Raw genomic sequence first — 26,534 nt, forward strand, 5'->3', positions numbered from 1 at the left:
ATCAGCCTGGGCAGTATGGCAAAACCCCATATCTATTTAAAAAACAAAAAAAAACTATGGCAAAGTTATGTGCTACACTTCATTAGGGTACGCAGTCCCAAGGCTGCAGGAGTAGGGGAGAAAGGGAAATGAGACAGGGAAGGAGTTAAAGCAAATATGATGGGGTATACTGAGCTGACCACAAATCCACAAAATATAGCCAACTTGCTTGGTCATGTGTGCAGAATGTCTCCAGAAAGGCTGTATGGAACATTTGTACTTCAGAACAGTCTGTTGTGTGGAGACGGGGTAAGAAGTTTACTGCAGCCTCTTAGCCTGTTTGGGTTGAATCTGAGTGCCAGAGCTCCTCTGTGTGCTGCTGCAGTGCATGGTGGAAGCCATGTGGAGGTATGGCCTTTAACTCTGCAGACTCGAAGACAACCAGTGGCGTTAGGAGATGAGGTCTCTTCATTGAATAGTTGAGGTGTGGCAGCAGGAAAAGTTAGGTGGATACAAGGAGGCACATGACTGAATCCAGTACAATCTCAGTATCACTAAGAGTAGAATAGAGACACATTTATGTGTCTCCTGGTGAGTTATTATACAGTAGGAACTGTACTGTGCATATCTTCTACAAAAGTTAAAAAAACTTCAGACTCAGAATTTTGTCAGTCTTTTACATGAGTAGTTCTTAAATGTGGCTGCACAACAGAATGACCTGGAGAGCTGTTAAAAAACCCAGATATCCAATCCAAGTATTGGGTATTAAATGATATTAAGAAGTTAATTTTGTGAGATGAAGTGGCATGGTGGTGATTATGTTTTTTAAAAAATATACTCACTGGTTAGAGATGCATAATCAAGTATAGAATAATATGATAATGACGTCTAGTTTTTGCATTGGAATGTTGTGGTATGAAAGATAAAACTGGGGAATAGATACAACAAAATTGGCTCTGAGTTAATAGTTACTTAAGCTTGATGATGAGTGCATAGGTGGATTATTATACTTTTTCTCTACTTTTTGTGTATATTTTAAATTTTTCATTCAAAAAATTATACCAGAAGGAAAGAGACAAAATTTCCCAATTGCCAAGACCAAGAAAATAATTGAATTCTGGATTCTGTAGTTTAGTAAGCTTGTCTTCAGTCTGAAACATGGCTCTAGAATGAGCTACTAAAAGGACAGTGTATAATCATTGTGATAAGGGAGTGTTTATTAAGTCAAAATGAGCTTCCTAAGAACAAATTGTTTCAAGCTTATCTTGTTTCCTTTCTGGGTAGAATTTCCAGACAGAATAATAGAATACACATCAGAATAATAGAACTGTAAACATAATTTTGGCAAAATATCTGAGAAAAGAGAAAGTCTTTGGGTTGCATGATGATGACAGAATTGTCATTGGTTAAGGTCAGTAAAGTCAGCTGATTAATGAGTTAGTTTTAATTCGAGGGAAGGACTGTTGGTGAGCCACAGGATCTTGTTCAGAGCTCACTGAACAGTCTTATAAATAATTTAGATGATAGCCTAGTAACAGTTTTATAATTTATACATTACATACTTCTGTATGTAATGTAAGGACTGACTAATGTTTTAAAAGAGAAAATCAAGATTTAAGTAGGCGTCAGTAGGCTGGAATGATAGGCCAAAACCTGGGTGGAATTAAAGATAATTGTAAAATTCTGCCGTAAGGTTCAGAAATGAGTTGCATAAGTGTAGGGTAGTGTAGGATGGGGAACATCTTGATCATAGCTGTTTATGTGGGAAAGATTTTTTTTATTTTTATTTTTTCGTGTGGTGGAGTCTCACTCTTTCACCCAGGCTGGACAGTGGCGCAAGGGCTCACTGCAACCTCTGCCTCCCGGATTGAAGTGATTCTCTTGCCTCAGCGTCCTGAGTAGCTGGGACTACAGGCACCCACCACCACACCTGGCTAATTTTTGTATTTTTATTAAGAGACAGGGTTTCGCCATGTTGCCCAGCTGGTCTTGAACTCCTGACCTCAGGTGATCCGCCTGCCTCGGCCTCCCAAACTGCTGGGATTACAGGTGTGAGCCATTGCACCATGAGAAAGAGATTTTAAAAATGTTTTATTATCTATAAACTGAATGTAAGCTGTCATTATTGTGTGATTGCAGAAGCACAAATGTCGTCTTCATTTGTGCAGATGAATTAATGCAAAGATAGTGTAAGGGATGTATCAGTCAGTTCTCAATGCTTTTGTTGTTATTTAGCAATTCAAAATTATTTTTTAGCCAGGAAGTTCTCATCTCATGTTGTGACTACACTAATGTACATCTACATGTGCACAGATACAAGTTTCTATTTGGGTATTCATTATCACTGGGTGATGTATTCATAGTAAACATCTTCAGTTCGGAGATACAGTACTTAAGAGTTTCGATTCCTTGATAGAATATTTCCAAGTAGTTAAGTGAGGAGCCTCTTATTGTTGTTATACTTTCAATCTCTACACATGAAAAATTGATGGAAGGCCTACCACACAAACTTATTCACCCGAAAGGGCTCTTTTTTTTTCTTAAAATCCATCTGTTAGTATGAAATCATTTTCCAGCTTACTTTACAGTGATTGTTAGCGTTGCATTTTAAAGTATTTTGGCAGATGAAAGCATTTTGGAATTTTCTGAAATTTGTACAAGTTCTTAGTTATTAAATTGATAGTGAAATGGTTGACTTTATAATCAGATTTTTTTGAAAAGTATTAATGTTTATTCATTTAAACTTTTTTTTGTCATTTTCAGGGAATCTGGGAAGAATTGCAAAGTCTATACCTTTAGTAAGGATGGGACCTTGTTTGCCTGGGGCAATGGAGAAAAGTTAGGTTCATTTACATAACATATTTTGTGTGTCATGAATATAAACACAACTGGCATTATTTGAATAACAGATATTTGAGTGTCATTAATAAAATCCATCTTTTAATGTCATGATGTAGTGAGATATTACCTCTCGTTACACAGAATACCTTCAAAATTTTTCGTTTCTATATATACGTCATGACTTGTTTGAGTTATCTAGTTACTTAGAATTAAAAATTAATGTATGAAAAATATAATTTAATGCTAAAGAAGTTGAGTTGTTTTAAATAGTGCTCTAAGTTATTGGTTGGAGTTTCTTAAATCTGCACTAACACTGAGAAAATAATTCTCTTTACTCATTTAATCCTAGATGTAGATACTTTTTTATCTTTGCTGTTAAATTACTAACAACTGCCTGCAGTTATTATTATTAGTCTTATGTATATAAAAGTGTATGTTATTCAAAAGAACGTTTAGTATAATATATGTTACATAAAATACCAGTTTACAAAATTGGTCTTGCACAAAAAATTATGTTGATTAAATGCTTATATTTTATTAAGAAAACCAGGCCTTTTTAATTTTTCAAGAGTTACAACAACATTTTATTTCATAGACCACGCAAATGCCCAAATATTTGTTGCTTGGCTTAAAGATATTTACATTGTTTTAAACCACATATAATACTGTTAGGTTTTTCAAAAGGGAGAAAATGCATGCATTAGTTTGAAAAGTAAATTTTAAACGTTGTTCTTTACAATGTTAATGTATTCAGAAGTCTTTCACCTACCCGGTGAGATTGGATTAATACTTGCTTTTTAAAAATTGACTGCTAAAGAGAACATGTTGAATTAGTTGATTCACCTTTTATGACTATAAGTAGCTGGCAGAATTAGCGTTTATAATTTTAAAAAATTGGTCTTTTATTCTTTTTCTTTTTTTTTTTCAATTTTTTGTTAGGTTGACCAGGTTAGACTCAAACTCCTGGCCCCAAGCAGTCCTCCTGCCTCGGCCTCCCGAAGTGGTGTGATTATAGGTGTTAGCCACTATGCCCAGCCCTTTTTTTTTTTTTTTTTTTTTTTTTGAGACAAGCTGTCACCCAGGCTGGAGTGGTGCAGTGGCGTGATCTCAGCTCACAGCAACCTCCACCTCCCAGGTTCAAGCGATTCTCCTGCCTCAGCCTCCCCAGTAGCTGAGACTACAGGCGGACAACACCATGTCTGGCTAATTTTTGTATTTTTAGTAGAGATGGTGTTTCACCATGTTGGTCAGGCTGGTCTCTAACTCCTGACCTCAAGTGATCCACCCGCTTCATTCAACCTCCCAAAGTGCTAGGATTACAGGCATGAGCCACCTCACCCAGCCTGAATCTACTACTCTCAAATCATTAATAATATAATTATAATGAGTCTTATCTACAATGTTAACAGTTTTAATCCCAGCCTCAAAAAATAGGATGTGATCTCAAAATTTCTTATTCTTTTTTTGTGTAACCTATTGTGGGTACTTAAATTTTATTTTTTAATCCATATTTTAGTTTGTATTATTTGAGTAATGAGTCAATAGAAATTTACTACCTAATAGGCTATACTATACATCTTTTCATTGTCTTTTTTTGTTTGTTTGTTTTTGAAGTATTCATTGTTCTTCTAGCTTAGAGTTTGTTGAATAAGTCTGTTTTTACCTTGGCAGTTATTGTTAATAGTTCACTCATATCCACACTTAACCTTCCATGGGATTCAACTCTGAATCCTTTAAGTATGTCCCCATATGTCATGTCCATGATTTTAATAGATATCTTCTATATTAAGTTCTAGCATTTATTTCATTAAAGTGCTGTGACCACAATGGTACTTATTGTTCTGGGGCAAGAGAACTACATTTCATGTACTGATTGTGGTCTTTGTTCAGTTTCTGGTTAACTAAGTCAGAAACCGTTACTGATTCTTCCTTAAATATGTTTTTTCTTAATTAAAATAAACATCCTTCATTAAACTAACAATAACTCTTAAAGACCATCAATTCTGAGTAGGCTCTGGTTGCAAAGCAAAGAAAAAAATAAAGGTTAACAACAGCAACAACAAGAAAACAAGAAAGCGTCTTGTAATTCTAAAATAGGTTATTTGCAGCAAGTTGTAAAGATTTCCATGTAGGTGTGTGTGTTTAAATAATATGTGGTAATTTTTCATTCTTTTCAGTGACTGCTTATCTTAACCTCAGTTATCTTCCTCAAACCTGAGTAGAACAAAGTTACTTATAGCAACTTCTGGAATAAGATGGAGTGTCTTTTTTTTTTTTTTTTTTTTTAAACACCCCAGAGTGTTTAGTACATAAAAGTGAGTCAGGCCAAACTGATTTCAAAGCTTGGCTGTGGCATTTATCAATAGTATGATCTTGAGCAAATTGTCAAATCATTTTATTTTTCTAAGCCTAAATTTAAGCACTTGTAAACCAGAAATGATGACATTTATAAGATTGTTGTAAGGATTAAATGAGAAAATGTACATAAAGTGGTTAGGTACATAGAAAACATCCCAAAATGGAACTGCTTTTATCATACAATTACTGTCATTTTTGTCATTGTACCATAATAATTCTTAGAATCATATCTTTTAGAGATTGCTCTTGAGATTGTAGTAGACATCAAATGTCTCCTTACTGATTTCCCTAGCTGCTACAGCTGTATTTATTTTAAAAAAAATTTTTTTTTAATTGAGTTGGGATCTTGCTATGTTGCTTGGGCTGGTTTTGAACTCCTGGGCTCAAGCAGTCCTCCCACCTCAGCCTCCCAGCGTGCTGGGATTACAGGCGTGAGCCACCACACCCAGCCCATTTATTCAAATTTAAAAGTATACTTTTGCAGGCCGGACACGCTGGCTCATACCTGTAATCCCAGCACTTTGGAAGGCCAAGGTGGGTGGATCACCTGAGGTCAGGAGTTCAAGACCAGCCTGGCCAACATGGTGAAACCCCGTCTCTACCAAAAATACAAAAATAAGCCAGGCATGGTGGCATGTGCCTGTAGTCCGAGCTACTCGGGAGGCTTAGGCAGGAGAATCACTTAAACCCAGGAGGCGGAGGTTGCTGTGAGCCAAGACTGTGCCACTACACTCCAGCCTGGGTGACAGAGTGAGACTCCATCTCAAATAAAAAATAAAACAAAGGTATACTTTTGCCATTTTCTCTAGCACCTCTGCCTTTCCTTTGGTTTGATAGACCTCAGCTTCTCTATAGATTAGTTTTGTGTTCACTTAAAGGCGTTTTTTTCCTTTTCAGCTGAAGGTGGAATCATCCATGTGTCTTCTATTTTATATCATTTACCAACATTAGCCTTATATAGGAGACTTTTGGTAAAATACACATTTTTTTTTTTTTTTTTGAGACTGAGTCTCACTCTGTCACCCAGGCTGGAGTGCAGTGGCACGATCTCAGCCCGCTGCAGCCTCTGCCTCCCGAGTAGCTGGGATTACAGGTGCCCACTGCTGCGCCCGGCTAATTTTTGTAGTGTTAGTAGAGACAGAGGTTCTCCATGTTGGCCAGGCTGGTCTCGAACTCCTGACCTCAGGTGATCCACCCACCTCAACCTCCCAAAGTGCTGGGATTACAGGTGTGAGCCACTGCACCTGGCCTTTTTTTTTTTTTTGAAGTTAAGGTATTTCCTGCATATTTTCTAGAACCAACTTAAAGTTGATTTTTATGAAAAATGAACATTTTGGGCTGGGCATGGTGGCTCACGCCTGTAATCCCAGCACTTTGGGAAGCCGAGGCGGGTGGATCACTAGGTCAGGAGATCAAGACCATCCTCGCTAACACGGTGAAACCCCATCTCTACTAAAAAAAAAAAAATTAGCTGGGTGTGGTGGCGGGCGCCTGTAGTCCCAGCTACTTGGGAAGCTGAAGCAGGAGAATGGTGTGAACCAGGGAGGTGGAGCTTGCAGTGAGCCGAGATCGTGCCACTGCACTCCAGCCTGGGAGACAGCAAGACTCCGTCTCAAAAAAAAAAAAAGTGAACATTTTGGAGTGATCTGTATTTGAAAAGAGGTATGAATGTTTTGGTTAGTGTTGACTACTATAAAACAGTATTTCATTGCTGAAATAATTTCTTTTGAAACCAGAGTAAATATTATCAGTGTCACTAACAAGGGACTACTGCACTCCTTCGACCTCCCAAAGGCAGTTTGCCTTGAATTCTCGCCCAAAAATACTGTCCTGGTAACGTGGCAACCTTATACTAGTAAGTATTTTCTCAGTGTAAAAATACTCTGACAGGATCAATTACGTTTAGTGGGGGGAAAAAGTTATAAAGTTTATAACCTCATAAGAAAGTAATTAGTCTTTATGATAGTAAACAGTGTTTGTGAATATTATGATCAACAGTGAATCTTGTACTCTCCAAATAAACAATGTATTGAAAGTAATTTCAAGGTATATGGTAAGTTAGTGTAAAGAGCCATTATGAGCTAAAGGAAAAGAAAAAGCTCAAGGGAAAATTCAGGAAGTAAATAACTGCTGGATAGAGATTTCTGAAGATTAAGAATAATAATGACTTTTAAAATCAAGACTTTTAAATAATTATTATGTGAAAGGAAGTACAGTAGACAAAACATCTAAGGGATGTGTATAGTATAACAGAGTAGAAAATGTTGTGCCATTTTCCAATATATTTAAAGAGATACCTAATGATAATACATTATATGAACATTTTATGTAGCTGTGTTTCATGTAATAAAATAGTTATAGGGGCTTATTTTAAGAAACATTTTCTAATAATGTTGATATTGTTGAATAAGTAAATGATAATAGGTCATTATTGGCTTACAAACCTTTTGAGTTTTTGTTCTTTGAAGAGGTATGAACTCTAATTAATCTTATTTTTCCAAGTAAATGAAAGAGATACTGAGAATCAGTTGAGAATCATGAGTGGGTTATGTAACCTTTTATTTATTTATTTATTTAGGTAGCAGAGGCAAGCTTTCATGATCTAACCCATTTGATAGTAATCCATGTCAAACTTAATAAATAAGAAAAATAATCCTTTTACAAATGTTGCAAGGCAATTACTGAAAAAAAGAATTTTTATTGCAGCTTCTAAAGATGGCACAGCTGGGATACCCAACCTACAACTTTATGATGTGAAAACTGGGATGCATTTGAAATCTTTCATCCAGAAAAAATTGCAAAATTGGTAAATAAATGGTTTAAGATGCTATTTTTTTACATAGTATTAATGTCATCACTGCATAATATTTGTTTTCCTGATATTGATTTAAAAAATAACTTATCAGACAAAAATCTGTATTTTTAAGGATTTTGTATGTAGGAATGTAATAGAACAAAAACTTGATCTTTCTTTCCTTTAGTATTAAGTGGAAAGGAACAGTGTTTCTTTTGTTTGTTTGTTTGAGACGGAGTCTCACTCTGTCGCCCAGGCTGGAGTGCAGTGGCGTGATCTTGGCTCACGGCAACCTCTGCCTCCTAGGTTCAAGTGATTTCACCTGCCTCAGCCTCCCAAGTAGCTGGGACTAGAGGCATGTGCCACCATGCCTGGCTAGTTTTTGTATTTTTAGTAGAGATGGGGTTTCACCATGTTGGCCAGGCTGGTCTTGAACTCCTGACCTCAGGTGATCCACCTGTCTCGGCCTCCCAAAGTGCTGGGATTACAGGTGTAAGCCACCGCACCTGGCCTTTTCTATTAACATATATTGACTAAAACTATTAGTAACTGACTTAATATCATATTTATAAGTGTTTATAAGTGTTTTTCCTTAAATAGTAACCAATATCATAAATTACTTTAACATGTTAACATGATGTTACATTCTGTCTGAATATTTCTTATACTTTTTTTTTATTGACATAGGTGTCCATCCTGGTCAGAAGATGAAACTCTTTGTGCCCGCAATGTTAACAATGAAGTTCACTTCTTTGAAAACAACAATTTTAGTATGGAAAGATTTATGACATAATTTTATTACTTACTGTAATCGTATACAGTTTTCATTAACTTTTATGACATCATAGGGTTTTCCTAAATACTGTTAATTTATTAATCAATAATTACTGTTACATTCATTTGCATAATTCTTTAGAAGTCTGAATTCAGTGAAAATCTGTAACACAAAGGTTTTCTTTTACAATAACTTTTTATTATCTGGTAATTGCTATTAAGACATTTGAATATCTTTTCCTGAATTTAATTGCTATTGAAATTCTGTGACACAAATTTTTTAGATATTTTATCGTGTAGAATTTTCAACTTCAGACACCTAGTTCTAGTAACCATCAGCTTGTGGCCAGTCTTATCTCATCCATACATCTCTCCAGCTACCATCTCTCTTACTAAGTGAAAGCAAATCCCAGATATGGTATACTTTTATATACTTGTTAAATATGTAATTGTAAATATTTCAGGGTAGATTTCTGAAGATTGGGGCCTTTCATTTTTTAAACTTAGCCACAAAACCATTATCACAAATTATTAAATATATGTTCAAATTTCTACTAATTGCAAATGTTACAATTTTTTTTAAAACTCAGGATCCAAATAAAGTACTGCACATTGTGGTTGATTGATACATCTTTTATGTTTCTTTTGGTCCTATAAGTTCCCACTCTACCTGTTTTTTACTCTTCATAATTTATTGTTTAAGAAACAAGGTTATTTGTCTTTCATGTTTTCCCATAGTTTGAATTTTGCTTTTGTATCCCATGGTATAATTTAACATGTTCATCTGTCCCCTATAAATTGCAAGTTGGCTCTAGAGTTGGTCAGCTTCAGGTTCTTTTTTAGGTGAGTAAGGGTAAGACTACATCATAAGGTGGTGTTCACTTCTTTTATCAAGGAGCACATAATGTCTGGTTGTCTTTAAGGCTTAGCTGACATTAATGTTTCATGCCTGGATGCATTATTCATCAGTGGTTGCAAATTGTTGATACTTTGGTTTTTTCTCCCTCACTTATTTTTCAGCTGTACTGCTTCTATAAAGAAAAATTTCCCCTTCTACTATTTGGTTACCTAGTGCTGCATTTATATAGAAAAGGCAGGATAAATATTCTTGCTTTTATTAGTTTTAATATAATGTATTCTATCTCTAGCAACCTTCATTGTAACCAATTAGCTTTTTCCCCATTCTTGTTTTTTGAGAGTGGGCCTCATTCTTTTGTCCAAGCTGAGTGCAATCATGGCTCGCTGCAACCTCGACTTCCTGGGCTCAAGCAATTCTCCTGCCTCAGCCTCCCAAGTACCTGGGACTACAGGCTTGCACCACCATGCCCGGCTAATTTTTGATTATTTGTACAGACAGGATCTCATTATGTTGCCCAGGCTATTTTTTAGTTCCATTCTTTTTTTTTTCGAGATGGAGTTTCGCTGTTGTTGCCCAGGCTAGAGTGCAATGGTGTGATCTCGGCTCACCACAAACTCCGCCTCCCAGGTTCAAGCGATTCTCCTGCCTCAGCCTCCTGAGTAGCTGAGATTACAGGCATGTGCTACCATGCCCGGCCAATTTTGTATTTTTAGTAGAGATGGGGTTTCACCATGTTGGTCAGGCTGGTCTCCAGCTCCCAACCTCAGGTGATCCACCTGCCTCAGCCTCCCAAAGTGCTGGCATTACAGGCGTGAGCCACTGCACCTGGCCTTTTTAGTCCCATTCTTAATGAGCTGTGGATTTAAAAGGTATGTGTTTCAGTCCATTGTAGTTATTTTTCTTATTGATGCTCAAATTGTCTCATCTTTGACCAATTAGTCTTTAGTGACTTCTTTGCTATATGGTAAGACAAGTCATTCTAGTATTAATTTGTACATTTCTAACCATTACACCTACAACTGGCTAATTTTTCAGGAAACCCTGTCTCCTTTTTGGTGTGCTACTTTTGAATAGCTATTGATCTCTGAAATTGAACAAAGAAAAAGTATTAGCTCTTGATCTCATTGAAGGAAACATTAAAAGGAAATAAGGTTTCTTGAAAAATTGGCTGAGTCTAGCAAAAAAAATGGTATTTAGGTTCTAGGGATTCTTATTTGCTGTTGCATTGATCATTGTTTCTAGGCCTTTTTTCTTCTATTTAAAAGATGTAACAATCTTTTAAATAAATAATTTTATTTAAATTAAAGGTTTATACGTATAGTTTAAATTAAAGACTACAAGGTTTTTATTTAACAACTTCTATCTTATTTGTATTGCCTTCTGTCACCACCAAGAATCTTGTTACTCTGGAATACCAGGGATGATAATTTGAGAATATCACATTCATATAAGTATTCATTTGGTTTGTTCCACATTATCCACAGGGTATTCTTAGAATCTTAATACCAAAAAGTAACACTATTACTGAAAATAATTTTTTAAAAAGGGTTTGCAGTTATTTTTGTCTTGAGAGCATCCCATTACTGATTGTACAGTTTTGAGTATATCATAGTTAGAATAGGAATTGGTAACTTTGTTCACATGTACCAAAGATGGCGTGTAGGCTGATTTTGAGCAGCATCCAATCAGTATAGTTATGCATTTTATTTTCCTGTGTTTGAGGCGCACTGTCACCTCACTGTTTCTGGGTTAGCTTGCTTTCTTGTCTTATTCTCCTCTTTGTGAGCATGCCAAATGAAGAGGGATCACCACTTTTGACAGTTTGGTATGCTGCTTTTGAAAAGCCATTGATCTTTGAAATTGAACAAAGAAAGTATATTAGCTCTTGATCTAATTAACTAGGGTAGCAGTTTTATTAATAATAGCATGGTTCAGACTGCCTGGAATAGAGTAAGCTCTTAATATCAGCCATTGTTACTGTGGTTGTGATCATCATTATCATGCATCTGTTTATCACATTAAGTTACAGAATTTCCATATCCACATTCTGCAGTAGTAGGCCGAGGTTGATCTTTTCCTTCTAATAGGCTCTAAGACCACTTTATTTCAGCGATTGAAGAGAGGATAACTGACGTTTATCAAATACCTACCATATGCCTGGCACTGTTCTCTTAAAACCAATTACTGAGAGTTAGGTGGTATAATCCCATTACTTGCCTAAGCTTACACTGCAAGTAAATGACTGAGTAGAAATTGAAGCCTACATTTGTCTTGCTCCTACCCTACGCTTTTTCCACTGTGTTACTGTGTCTCACCAGGAGGAAACTACAGTGAGTAGTATTAGTGTGTAGTTATAGTGATCTTTTATAATGTATTCAGAGTTTAACATGTTCCTTTTAGGTTCTCTCATCAATCTGATTTAATTTACTCTTTTTTTTAGACACAATTGTAAGTAAATTGCATTTGCAAAAAATTAATGATTTTGTATTATCACCTGGACCCCAACCATACAAGGTAATTGCTGTTTTTGTTTATGTGTAATATTATGTGTTTAAACCTTTTCCTAGTTTTTTGTGATTGTAAAAACATGTCCATCTCAGTTTTTATTCTTCAAAAAATTAAGTAATGATTTATGTCTATGTATCTTAGGTGGCTGTCTATGTTCCAGGAAGTAAAGGTGCACCTTCATTTGTTAGATTATATCAGTACCCCAACTTTGCTGGACCTCATGCAGCTTTAGCTAATAAAAGTTTCTTTAAGGCAGATAAAGTTACAATGCTGTGGAATAAAAAAGGTATGCTAAGTATATTTTATCCCTCCTTTTGTTTATCAGTTGTTAATTTAGGCTGTATTCCTATGTGTATAACAGAAGAATCAATGCCCATTTAATTTGTGTTTTAAATCTGATTAAAGTTTTTACTGTTATAGCTACTGCTGTGTTGGTAATAGCTAGCACAGATGTTGACAAGACAGGAGCTTCCTACTATGGAGAACAAACTCTACACTACATTGCAACAAATGGAGAAAGTGCTGTAGTGCAATTACGTGAGTATTCCAGCAGTCTTCCTTTGATTAGAAATAATGATAATAAAAAATACTGTGCCATAAAGATGATATAATCTAAATTCTTGATCAAAAGATAGAATTCATATACCTTAATAACCTTTAAGATAAAATTCTTCTTAATTAAGAAACTTAAAAATCATCCTCAAACATACCTTATTTTGGCAGAATACAATTATTTGAGTTATGCCAACATTTTAGAAGTGAACTTCCTGAGTGAGGTAATTCCATTGTAGTAGCTCTTTTGGAACTTACTTAGCTAATTATAACAGCAAATTGTTTAATACTGTCTTTAGAATTGTTAGTAATATCCAAGAGGCCAGGCATGGTGGCTCATGCCTGTAATTCCAGCACACTTTGGGAGGCTGAGATGGGAGGATCATTTGAGCCCAGGAGTTCAAGACCAGCCTGATCAACATAGTGAGACCCTACCTCTACAAAAAATAGAAAAAGTTAGCCAGGCATGGTGGCGTATGCCTGTAGTCCCAGCTCCTCAGGAGACTGAGGCAGGAGGATCACTTGAGCCCAGAAGTTCAAGGCTGCTGTGAGCTATGATCATGTCACTGTACTTCAGCCTGGGTGAAAGAGCGAGACCCTGTCTCAAAATAATAATATCCAAGAATGTTACCACTTCATCTGTTGTTTTAATGAACTAAAACTTTAAAATAATAGTTTTAAAATACTGATAGCATCCTATTTTCTCATTTTGAATTGAACATGTGTAAGTAGGATAATCTATGTTTTAAAAAAACTATTTCCATTGAAGTCAGAGAAAAAAACAAGGATGGCTCCCTTTTTCACTTTATTTTAATAGCATTCTGAAATACCTAGTCACTATAACTAATCAGCAGAAGTAAAATATATATACAGTTTTGAAAGAAAACAAAATCATCTCTGCTCACGTAGATGAAGTCACACTATAACCAACAGCTACTTTAAAAAAATGAAAGATTCCATATATAGCAAAAAATAAGAAGAAGAACAAATATATAGGGCCAATGAGAAGAAAACTCTAAAACTCTTCAGAGAGACAAACTATGACCTTTACTAAGAAGAATTATTTTTATAAAGATGTCATTTCTCTCCTGTCAGTCTAAAATCAAATTTAAATGCTAATTTTTTTTTTAACTATATAAACTGGCTGTAAGGTTGGTGTTGAAAAATGAACACACAAGAATATTTTGGAAACTTGTGTAAAAGAAGAGCAGGGCAGGGGAAGTTATCTGGAGTTCTGACACTACCAGATATTAAAATGTACCCAGCACTTTGGGAAGTTGAGGTGGGCGGATCATGAGGTCAGGAGATCAAGACCATCCTGGCTAACATGGTGAAACCCCGTCTTTACTAAAAATACAAAAATTAGTTGGGTGTAGTGGCACGTGCCTGTAATCCTAGCTACTCGGGAGGCTGAGGCATGAGAATTGCTTGAACCCAGGAGTGGGAGGTTGCAATGAGCCAAGATCGCGCCACAGCACTCCAGCCTGCTGACAGAGCGAGACTCTGTCACAAAAAAGTAAGCCAATTGTAATTAAGACAGTTTGGTTGTGGTATATGGATATACTGGTAAAAGTGATAAATCAGTGGAAGAGAACAGAGTCCAGAAATAGATCCATACTTTTGTAGACATTAATATATAATAAAGTCAGCATTTGAATCAATGGAGGAGAAAATATTGATCATTTAATATATGGTTTGGGATAACCGGCTAGCCATTTGAAACAAAAGGTTATCTTCTTCACAAAATAAATTCTGGTTGGGTCAAAAACTTATACATAAGACTGCAGAGAAATTAGACTATATGGGAGAATTTTTTTTCTAATCTTAAGAGTAGAAAAAGACTATTTAAACAAGACAGGAGTGCTAAGGGGAAAAAATAATGAATTTGACCATAGAAGAATAATGGATTATTACAATGAGAGAAGAAAAGGAAAAGAGTCCATAAATTAGGCAAAATGAACAAAAAGTTGGGGAAAATATATTTTTTAAATAGTCAAGTGATGAGTATGAGGAAGTGCAAATTTTCTGAATATATCAAGTAAGCCAAGTAAAAGACCAATAATTGGAGAAAAATAAAATAGGCATAGGATAGTAAAAATTAGTCCTCAGAGCTGGTGCAGTGGCTCATGCATATAATCCCAACTATCTAGGAGGCTGAGGTGGGAGGATTGTATGAGCCGAGAAATTTGAGGCTGCAGCGAGCTAAGATCCCACGGCTGTACTCCAGCCTTGGTGACAGAATGAGACCATCTCTTTAAAAAAAAAAAAAATCAGCCCATAGAAAAAGAAATAAAATTACTTATATTAAAAGATGCTTATAATTTAAAAAATAGAAATAAAAACAAGACAGACATTTTCACTTAGTAGGCTAATGAAGATAAAAATATGAAACTACACAGTATGGTTGAAGTATAGTGAGGGGGAAGCCTGCATCATCAAAAACTGTTAATAGAGGCTGGGCATGGTGGCTCATGCCTGTAATCAATCCCAGCACTTTGGGAGGCTGAGGCAGGTGGATCACCTGAGGTTAGGAGTTCAAAACCAGCCTGACCTACATGGCGAAAGCCCATCTCTACTAAAAATACAAAATTAGCCCGGCGTGGTGGCTCATGCCTGTAATCCCAGCTACTCAGGAGGCTGAGGCAGAATTGTTTGAACCCGGGAGGCAGAGGTTGCATTGAGCCGAGACCGTGCCACTGCACTCCAGACTGGGCAATGAGAGTGAAACTCCATCTCAAAAACAAAAATTCTGAAAGGATATCCAAGAAATATAACAGAGGGTTGCCTTTGTGTAAAGTGACCTGTGTTTTTGGCTTTTTTTTTTTTTTTGAGATGGAGTCTCGCTCTGTCACCGAGGCTGGAGTGCAGTGGCACGATCTTGGCTCACTGCAACCTCTGCCTCCCAGGTTCAAGCGCTTCTCCTGCCTCAGCCTCCCGAGTAGCTGGGATTACAGGTGCATGCCACCGTGCCCAACTAATTTTTCTATTTTTAGTAGAGATGGGGTTTCACCATGTTGGCCAGGCTGGTCTCAAACTCCTGACCTCAGGTGATCTGCCCACCTCGGCCTCCCAAAGTCCTGGGATTATAGGCGTGAGCCACCGCACCTGGTCTTTTGTGGCATTTTAAAAAATATAGGGCACAGTGGCTCATGCCTATAATCCTAGCACTTTGGAATGCCAAGGCAGGAGGCTCCCTTGAGCCCAGGAAGTTGAGGCAGCAATAAGCTGTGATTTTGCCACTGCACTCCAGCCTGGGCCACAAAGTAAGATCCCATTTCTATAAATAAATAAATAAATAAAATAGTTTGTATTTTGATTACCATCTGCACGTATTACCCCTTCCAAAAAAAATTTGTTTATTAATAGTAACAAACTATTACTATAAGGCCATATTACCAAAATGTTTAAAAGAAATTAAGATTCAGTAGGGGTTCTTAAATAAATTTATGATTATACATTAATCCCCCTAGTATATAATGTAAGAGTATTTTAATGTTAACATTCCTTGAAATTTTTTTATCTGTTTGACGTGTTTGTGAGTACTATATGATGGTAACTTTTGCTACAAATATTTATATAGTTCTTTATTGCTAATTTGGGCTTTATATTCTTTTTCTAGCAAAAAATGGCCCCATTTATGATGTAGTTTGGAATTCTAGTTCTACTGAGTTTTGTGCTGTATATGGTTTTATGCCTGCCAAAGCGACAATTTTCAACTTGAAATGTGATCCTGTATTTGACTTTGGAACTGGTCCTCGTAATGCAGCCTACTATAGCCCTCATGGACATATATTAGTATTAGCTGGATTTGGAAATCTGAGGGGACAAATGGAAGTGTGGGATGTGAAAAACTACAAACTTATTTCTAAACCGGTGGCTTCTGATTCTACATATTTTGCTTGGTGCCCGGATGGTGAGCATATTTTAACAGCTACATGTGCTCCCAGGTTACGGGTTAATAATGGATACAAAATTTGGCATTATACTGGCTCTGTCTTGCACAAGTATGATGTGCCATCAAATGCAGAATTATGGCAGGTTTCTTGGCAGCCATTTTTGGATGGAATATTTCCAGCAAAAACAATAACTTACCAAGCAGTTCCAAGTGAAGTACCCAATGAGGAACCTAAAGTTGCAACAGCTTATAGACCCCCAGCTTTAAGAAATAAACCAATCACCAATTCCAAATTGGTAAGTAAAGTTTTACTACTTTTATAGAAAAAAAGTTTATTTTGGGCCAGGAGTGGTGGTTCACATCTGTAATCCTGGCACTTTGGGAGGCCGAGGCAGGAGGATCACTTGAGGTCAGGAGTTTGAGACCAGACTGGCCAACATGTTGAAACCCCATCTCTACTAAAAATAACAAAAATTAGCTGGGCATGGTGGCGCATGCCCGTAGTCCCAGCTACTCAGGAAGCTGAGGCAGGAGAATCGCTTGAACCTGGGAGGTGGAGGTTGCAGTGAGCCGAGATTGCACCACTGCACTCCAGCCTGAGCAACAGAGCGAGACTCTATCTCAAAAAAAAAAAAAAAAAAATTGTATCACTGGTCTGAAACTTCTTAATTTCCATCGAAATGTTCTATTTAAACAGTATTGTTTTATTTATGTAAAATTATATAAAGACATAACACGATATTTACTTGTATTTATCATATTTATTTAGATTTAAAAAGAAAGTATATAGTAGACTTCGGATTTTTCCTATTTCTGTATTGGAATTTTCTTTACCTCAGATAAAAACAAAAGTAACTCCAACCCATCCTGCTTTCTGAATCTGTGCATGATGGCATAATTCTTTGATCCATAAAAGTAGTAGGTTTATTTTGGTGAGGGGGAGAAATTGATATAGAAAATAATACTTTGAAAATGGTGATGAAATTAGGCAAGAACTTAAAATCAGGGTTTTTTTTTTTTTGAGACAGAGTCTCACTCTGTCACTGAGGCTGGAGAGCAGTGGGGCGCGATCTCTGCTCACTGCAACCTCCGCCTCCCAGGTTCAAGCAATTCTCCTGCCTCAGCCTTTTGAGTAGCTGGGATTACGGTGCCTGCCACCACATCCAGCTACTTTTTTGTAGTAGAGATGGGGTTTTGCCCTGTTGGCCAGGCTGTTCTGGAACTCCCGACCTTAGGTGATCCACCCGCCTTGGCCTCCCAAAGTGTTGGAATTACAGGCGTGAGCCACTGTACACGGCCAGGATTTTTTTGTTAACATTTAAGATTTCTACTAAATTGTTGCTTTTTTATGTGGCGTGATGATTGTGTGGTCCTGTCAAATCATTTTAGTTGAAGTAGTTGTATGCCCAGTAATTAGAAATGTTTACATGTATCTAATTCCAGAAACGAGCCAAATTACAAAGAAAATACTGTCAAGAAATTACTAGAAACAAAGACAGTGTAGTAGATAACTTCACAAAGGAGGAGGGTTACACAGCAGTAGGGGAAAAAAGGTGTTGGGGTTCGTCCCCCACAGAAAAAGTTTTTTATAGGTAAAAATTTATATATAAATTATACTTAAAGAGTATTTATTAGCTTTCCAAAAAACCTTCACCTTTTAAAATGTGTTCGTTGGTCCGGCGTGGGGGTTTCCATCTGTAATCTCAGCACTTTTGGAGACCGAGGGGGATGGATCGCCTGAGCCCAGGAGTTTGCGACCAGCCAGGGCAACATGGTGAGGCACCGTCACTACTAAAAATACAAAAAAAATAGTTGGGCATGGTGGTGTCTGCCTGTGATCCCAGCAACTCGGGGGTGTTGAGGTGGGAAATTCACTTGAGCCCAGGAGGAGGAGGTTGCAGTGAGCTGAGAAATTAAAATGTGTTCATCAAAAACGTCCCATAATAATTGATAAAACTGAATAAACAAAGTTTATTAATAAGAATGAAATTATGGGCCGGCCGAGGCGGGCGGATCACGAGGTCAGGAGATCGAGACCATCCTGGCTAACACGGTGAAACCCCATCTCTACTAAAAATACAAAAAATTAGCCGGGCGGGGTGGCAGGCGCCTGTAGTCCCAGCTACGCGGGAGGCTGAGGCAGGAGAATGGCGTGAACCCCGGGGGGCGGAGCCTGCAGTGAGCCGAGATCACGCCACTGCACTCCAGCCTGGGTGAAAGAGCGAGACTCCGTCTCAAAAAAAAAAAAAAAAGAATGAAATCATGCATAATGAGCACATAGTACCAAAACCAGAAAAAACTCATGATTTATAGTAGTTGTGTGGATTTTTTTCGTCTCAAGTGAAAGGCTCTCAGTGGCTACATGATGCTCCTAAGTGTGGAAGAGACTTGTAACTTATCTTTTCTTCTTGCCTCATTTTTCATCAAAGTTCTCCTGAGCAGAAACTTTTCAGCCAAAGCAAACTACTACAGAAGAGCCCACTATTGAAAGAATTTTCATATTATGTATGAAACAAATGTTCAGCAAATATTGTATAACTTAAGTAGCATTTTATGCAACATGGATAAAAATGAAATGAAAGAGCCTTACACTCCAAATTTGTCTGCTGTTCTACAAATGTGGGTTCTCATAATATTCAGTTTGTTTCAAGTAGAATATGAACATACCCAGAACTTTGATGACCTGAAATAGTTAATGCATTTGCTAAGATAAGGTCACTTTATGGTTTCTTATTTATTACTCTGCATCTTAAGTGTTTGAGCTCTGCTCATTTCCATATAGGACTTATAAGTAAAATGCAGATCTGAGACCTAGTACTCAAGAAACTTCATGGAGAGCTGGTACTTTTGATGTGCTGAGTTATGATAGAGTCTAAGAGACAATTAACATTAAAATAATAGCAATATAGATAGAAATCAGTAAGTACATAAATCTGATAGAGTTGTAGTGCCATCACTTATACTGTATGTTGTCTAAAACTGTTCTGGAGATACATTGAACCCATAATTCACCATTTTTTCTGTTGTGGAATATAGTTGTTACATGGTTACATAAATATCTGATGTTGGAAATGATTGTCTTCATTGTGTAATCTGACAAGCCATGTAATTTTTTTTTGGTCTCTTCATATGTCAATCCCAGATTTGTAATTATCTAGTTAATTACTCCTTTCTATTTCATTTATTTTCATATAATCTATTCTTGTTTTTTCATTTGCTTTTATTTCTAATCTTCTAATCTCTGATTTTACAAGTAAAGATCTAGCAAGTAATTCTTTGTGTGAAGAAAACAAGCGAGGCAACTGGGTTTCTGTTGACAATAGTTAGAACCAAAAAGGCCTCAGAAGAAGCTGTTGTTGGTATCTAGTTTTCATAAGAATCATGTGTCTGTAGTAGTGCTAAGAAAAATTCTGTTTGAACAAAACTAAAGTGAATTTTGCCAGCTCTGATATGATTGAAAGATATAGCAACTGATAGGAAGACCCTAATTAAATCCATCCTGACAGTTGGAGTGTGCCACTACCAGTGAGTTTCGAAATAATCTTTGCTAATGATCTTAAATTTGATAAAATAAGTTTATCCTATATTAGCAGAAGTGTATAATTTGTTGTAGGTGTTTACAACATGGACTCCATTTCAAAATTATTTTACATTTTCCATAGCATGAAGAGGAACCACCTCAGAATATGAAACCACAATCAGGAAACGATAAGCCATTATCAAAAACAGCTCTTAAAAATCAAAAGAAGCATGAAGCTAAGAAAGCTGCAAAGCAGGTATTTGGAGCATTAATCTCATAACAAAACAAATAGTCAGTTATGGCCGGGCGCAGTGGCTCACGCCTGTAATCCCAGCACTTTGGGAGGCTGAGGCAGGTGGATCACTTGAGGTTAGGAGTTCAAGACCAGACTGGCCAACATGGTGAAACCCTGTCTCTACTAAAAATTCAAAAATTAGTTGGCTGTGGCTTATAATCTCAGCTACTCAGGAGGCTGAGGCAGGAGAATTACTTGAACCTGGGAGGTGGAGGTTGCAGTGAGCCATGATTGCGTCACTGCACTCTAGCCTTCCAGCCTGTGCGAGAGAGAGAGACTCCATCTCCAAAAAAAAAAAAGCAGTTAAGTTAGCTTTAAGCCTTAAAGTTTAAAGAATTGTGGTCCTAAATACTTGACTGTGACCAGGTGTGGTGGCTCATGCCTGTAACCCAGCACTTTGGGAGGCCAACGTGAGAGAATTGCTTGAGCCCAGGAGTTCGAGACCAGCCTGGGCAACATAGTGAGACCCCTATCTCTACGAAAAATTTTTTGCTGGGCATGATGGCATGTACCCCATAGTCCCAGCTACTTGGGAAGCTGAGATGGTAGGATCACTTGAGCTTGGGAGGTTGAGGCTGCAGTGAGCTGTGATTGTACCACTCCAGCCTGAGTGACAGAGCAAGACCATGACTTGGAAAAAAAAGAAAAAAAGCACAAAAAACCTTGGCTCTTACATTATAAAATGTAGTTGGAGTTAGACTTAAATAGGCAGAGTATCTTTCTTTTGTTTGCCTATGAATTTCTAAGTAATCTTGTCTATATGATGGGTGACAAAAGAAACTGGACTTGACATCGTAACCTGAGACACTAATGGTGTTATGTAAGCACGTTACTTGCTGTAGACCCTTTTGGTGGCACTTGTGTGAAGTGGTGTAGTTTGCTTTCCTTGAAGCATGTATTTACTAAGAGAAGCTGGAAATTACATGACTAGAAAGCCATTTGGGCACTCAGTATTATAGTACTATATGAAATTATTTAACTGGGAATTGAAATACCAGAAGTACCCAAATAATGGGATATTTCCAGAATAGTTTCTTATTTGATTATGTAGTTGAAAAGCCACACCAGTGTAAATAATTGACAAATTGTGATATTGTGTAGCTCATGGTGATAATGTGATTGGCTGGGCTGGGGATGTCTGGTTAGTGAAGTTATGGTGATCACATCTTTGCAATTCAGGTAGAGTACATGTCTCAATCCATTCAGGCTGCTACCTTATACTAGGTAATTTATAAACAAATTTATTGCTCACAGTTCTAGAAGCTGGGGTGCTGGCAGATTTGGTATCTGGTGAGAACCCGTTCATCATAGATGGCACCTTCTTTCTGTGTGTCCTCCCATGGTGGAAGGGGCAGTGGAGCTCTCTTTGGTCTCCTTTATAAAGCTACTAATCTCATTCTTGAGGGTGGAATCCTCATGACTTAATCATTTTCCAAATGCTCCACCTTTTAATACTATTACATTGAGTATTACGTCCCAAACTATGAATTTGAGGGAAACACCAATATGTCAGACTGTAGCAGTGGGGTAGGATTTTTGGATTTTTTGTTTTTGTTTTTTTTGAGACACTCTCTGTCTCACTGTGTTATCTAGGCTGGAGTGCAGAGGCATGATCACGGCTCACTGCAACCCCAAACCCTGAGCTCAAGTAATCCTGCCTCAGCTTCCCAAGTAACTAGGACTGTACATGTACACCACCATTCCCAACTAATTTTTTTATTTTTGTAAAGATAGGTTATCACTATGTTTTTCAGGCTGGAAATGGGCGTAGGTTTTTTTTGTTTTGTTTTGGTTTGGTTTTTTTTTTTTTGAGACCGAGTTTTGCCATGTTGCCCAGGCTAGTCTCAAACTCCTGAGCTCAAGCAGTCCTTCCACCTCAGGCTCCCAAAGTGCTTGGATTACAGGCGTGAGCCACTGTGCCCATCCTAGAAACGGCAGATTTTTAACAGCTGGTTGCTATATCACCAGTACAGTCCTGCTGATAATTCTTGAATTTTGACAGGTCTAGGCTGGTTATGTGTTTTGGGAGGCAGTTACTATTTTAAGGTGTAGAATTGTATTATGCAGCCATATTCTGCTAAAATCTGGACTTTTAGAAAAACCATTTTGCTCATTTGTAGTTAATATGTTTCATCCCCAGAAGTATCTTTTAATTGGTCAACTTTAGGTTATTCCAAGTAAAAATGATCTATTCCATGCATTTGATATTAGCTTTGTATAAAAGCAAGTCTTGTCCCTTCATCAGTACAAGTAGGGACCTCTACTGGCCCTGGATATTACAACTCAGTAGTATCCTTACAACTTGATAACTAAGATGCCCTTTGAGTTTTAGGGCCTCTCTGAAACCCACTCAACTTAGAATTCTATTTTTATAAGCAAAAATTGCATTAATTATAAAAATACAAATTCTATTAGTTTATACATTTTATAATACAAATTATTTGATAATTATTTCACATTTAATTAATATAATGAAATTATTATTGTAAATAATGGTTATTTATAACTCTCAGTTATAAATGTGTAACTCTTTATAGCTCATGGTAATTGTGTGATCAGCTGGACTGATCAGTTATAAATTTACACCTCTCAGTTATATGTTTATACCTGTCAGTTTTTTTTTAAAAGAGCCAATACAGTCATCAAGCACCTACACACGTTTTTTACTAAAGATGATACCAAAGGTGATACCAGTAATCTCTCATTGTGGAGTTGCTTTTTGAGTTGTTTTTCCAGTAATAGCGAAGGTTTTCAACTTGCAAGATAAACTATTCAGTATGTATTTTGGCGATGACTGACTGAAGTTGGTAAAAGTTATGGCTGTGTGATGGAACAAAGCTAAATGGCCCTTGACAGAATCTCACTTTATCCAGGCCTTCTTAGTCCTGACTCTGAAGTAAATAGTCAAAGATAGAGCAGTCAGATGTATATAATCTAACTAGTATTTTTATAAACTGGTGATAATTTTATAAGTTTGTTGACTTTACCAAAAAAGAGTTGAAACATAAGAATTTAATCTTACCATATATACGTCCTTTCTAGAGAATGGCTAGAATTTAAGTATAATAATGCAGACATTTCAACTTGTTCTTGGTTAGTTTGTGGGGAAAAATAAATTTTATAAAGCAGTTAATGGTTTTTCACATGTATAACATTAACCTTTCTTCCTAGAGAGTTATATTCTTAGCTCATTACAAACAACTAAAATTTTATATTTTTAAAATCTGATATCAAAAGTGAATTTTGATAGGCAGAATATCCCCTCTTCTTTTATTTACTCTTCTAATTTAATTTTATATTGTGAAAAATATAAACTGCCTATTACCAGAACTTATAGGCTCCTTAAGAGGAGAAACAATATTTTCTTTTGAATTCTCAAAGTGCCTGGTAATTTGTTTTCATGTAGAAGGTAAAGAATTGTTTATTAAAGAGTACCAAAAAGTGAAACCAACATGACTTTAAAAAGAAAAATTGGCTGGGCGCAGTGGCTCACGCCTGTAATCCCAGCATTTTGGAAGGCTGAGGTGGGCGGATCACCTGAGGTCTGGAGTTCGATATCAGCCTGGCTAACATGGTGAAACCCCATCTCTACTAAAAATACAAAATCAGTTGGGTGTGGTGGCAGGTGCCTGTAATCCCATCTACTTGGGAGGCTGAGGCAGGAAATCGCTTGAACCCGGGAGGCGGAGGTTGCAATGAGCTGGAATCATGCCACTGCACTCCAGCCTAGACTCTGTCTCCAAAAAAAAAAATACAGAGAGAAAAATTGACTTCAATTCTGTATTTTCTAAAAACTCTTAAGCAGACTTTTAGAGTTGAAGATCTAGAAGTGATACCCTATTCTGTGTTCCTTGAGGATGCTTTAAAAGTTCAGAGTATCCTACCCAGAACTCTGAGTAAAAGGTTATGGAGACCTGGAGCATTATATATATATTCCACTGGAAATTCTATAAGAAGTAGAAACCCTACCTTGGAGCCAATAAATACTTATATAACTTTTTTCCCCTCTTACCAAAATAGATATCTTGTCATAATTATAAAGGAAGAGTCATTCCTTTACTTTTTAATTTATTTAGCCAGTGCAACGAAGCAAGTATTATGCTAGGGGCTCAGTTCTAATGGGGAATGGTAGAATATGGTGTTACCATAGGGAAAAATACTGGGCATTATGAGAGCCTGGGAAAGGTGCGACTATCCAGTCCTAAGGTGGGGAGATTTTCCAGAAGACTTAAAGGATAAGTAGGGTTCAGCCAGGTGACTTGTGGGGGAAGGTGTTCTAGGCACAAGGAACAATATATAGTAGTCTCCCTTTATCCTGGAGGGGCAGAGCTGTGCCTGAAACCACAGATAGTACTGAACCCTATAGAGACTGTGATACACAGTAAGAGATTAACAGTAACTCATAAGAAAATAGAGCAATTATAATAATATACTGTAATAAAAGATATGTGAATATGGTCTCTCAAAATATCTAATTGTGTTGTATTCACCCTTTTTGCGACAATGTGAGATGGTACAATGCCTGTGTGGTAAGATGAATGACCATGGCTATAACTTGCAGTTCGAGGTGCAACTGCAAAACTAGCACTAATCTCTTTTTTCTTCTTCCCAAGTTCATGGATAGGTTTATTCTTACTGTAAATCATAGCAAATCAGCATACAATATTTTTTATTCCTTATTAAGAACTTTCACCTTTTCACTTAAAGGGAGCACTTTACAGCTTCTCTTTGGCATATCCGAACTGCCAGCATCACTACTCTGCACTTTGGGACCATTATTAAGTAAAATAAGGGTTACTTAAACACAAGTACTGTTGATACCGTGACAGTCGATCTGATAACCAAGACAGCTACTAGTGAAAAATAGGTGGGGAGCGAATACACTGTGGATACACTGGATAAAAGAATGATTCTCGTTCTAGGCAGGATGCTGAGAGATTTCATCACACAGCTTAAAACTTATGAATTGTTTACTTCTGGGATTTTCCATGTAATATTTTTGGGCTGCAGTTGACCCTTGGTTACTGAAACCATGGTTAAGGGAGACTGCTGTACACAAAGGCCAGGGGCAAGAGTATACAGCACCTTAGCAGAAATAAAAGTGATTCAGAATCAGTGAGGAGGGACAAGAAAAGTTATCAGAGGTCTGATCATATTGGAAGCATTATAGCATCCCTTTAAGGGGAAAAAAGTTTTGTGGTACTTTGTTGCAAAGCTGAATTGATCTGATTATAAGTTAATATCTGTAGGATTCTTATTCTTGTAGCATAATCCATTACAGGTACTTGATCATACATATTCTTTATAGTTTTGGAGAGAGCCTTGTAAGAGTGAAACTTTAAACACCTTAAATAGAAAAGCCCTCTCATATGTTGAAACTGTCTATCTACTGTCACATCTCAGAATATGCAAAAGTTTGGGATGCTTGTTGGCTGGTACAGAAACCTCCTAGTTTACTCTGATAAGGTCATTTTATTTCTAATATGGGAGTATGTAGCATACTTCATGAGACCTTTAATTCAGATTCTTTATATAAAATGTAGATAAAATCACATATTTAGTTTCTGTATTCCATATGCCAAAGCTATGTTGATTTAAATACTGTAATGTTTTTGGTTTTTAAAATTGAATTTAAAAAATATTTCCTGCAGGAAGCAAGAAGTGACAAGAGTCCAGATTTGGCACCTACTCCTGCCCCACAGAGCACACCACGAAACACTGTCTCTCAGTCAATTTCTGGGGACCCTGAGATAGACAAAAAAATCAAGAACCTAAAGAAGGTGAGAGACTTAAATGAAAAACAGACGTGCATATTGAAAGGTGTACATGAAAATTATATAAGTAAGGGAGTACTTAGATGCCTAAAGACAGGTATCTAAGAAGTTGGTATCAGCAGTTCTCATTGTTGTTTTCTTACTATGAAGCACTGTTCACTTAGGAATGGTATTGATTTTAGTTATATTCACAAATGTCTGAAGACTCTTAGTACTTTGATTTTTGGAGTAATAAAATTTAGCATGCATCAGCATAGAAATATACTGAACACTTTTTTTTTTTTTTTTGAGACGGAGTCTCGCCCTGTCACCCAGGCTGGAGTGCAGTGGCACAACCTCCGCTCACTGCAACCTCTGCCTCCCAGGTTCAAGCAATTCTCCTGCC

The 26,534-nt window shown here is 36.9% G+C and overlaps 1 protein-coding gene across 3 annotated transcripts in view; it reads left to right on the forward strand.

The window, feature by feature from the left end:
• Positions 1-26,534, forward strand: part of EIF2A (eukaryotic translation initiation factor 2A) — a 37,922-nt gene that overhangs the window by 9,273 nt on the left and 2,115 nt on the right. The window contains exons 3-12 of one of the 3 annotated variants that reach the window (XM_030822713.1): positions 2,743-2,817; positions 6,915-7,033; positions 7,885-7,984; positions 8,660-8,742; positions 12,046-12,119; positions 12,255-12,399; positions 12,534-12,650; positions 16,285-16,856; positions 20,223-20,336; positions 26,027-26,155. In XM_030822713.1, the coding sequence (XP_030678573.1) occupies positions 2,743-2,817; positions 6,915-7,033; positions 7,885-7,984; positions 8,660-8,742; positions 12,046-12,119; positions 12,255-12,399; positions 12,534-12,650; positions 16,285-16,856; positions 20,223-20,336; positions 26,027-26,155 (1,528 nt within the window). Of the gene's footprint in view, positions 1-2,742; positions 2,818-6,914; positions 7,034-7,884; positions 7,985-8,659; positions 8,743-12,045; positions 12,120-12,254; positions 12,400-12,533; positions 12,651-16,284; positions 16,857-20,222; positions 20,337-26,026; positions 26,156-26,534 lie in introns of those variants that run through there. The other 2 variants (XM_030822715.1, XM_030822714.1) reach the window with 2 other exon arrangements.

Source organism: Nomascus leucogenys, chromosome 11, assembly GCF_006542625.1.
Source record: "Nomascus leucogenys isolate Asia chromosome 11, Asia_NLE_v1, whole genome shotgun sequence".
NCBI lineage: Eukaryota > Metazoa > Chordata > Mammalia > Primates > Hylobatidae > Nomascus > Nomascus leucogenys.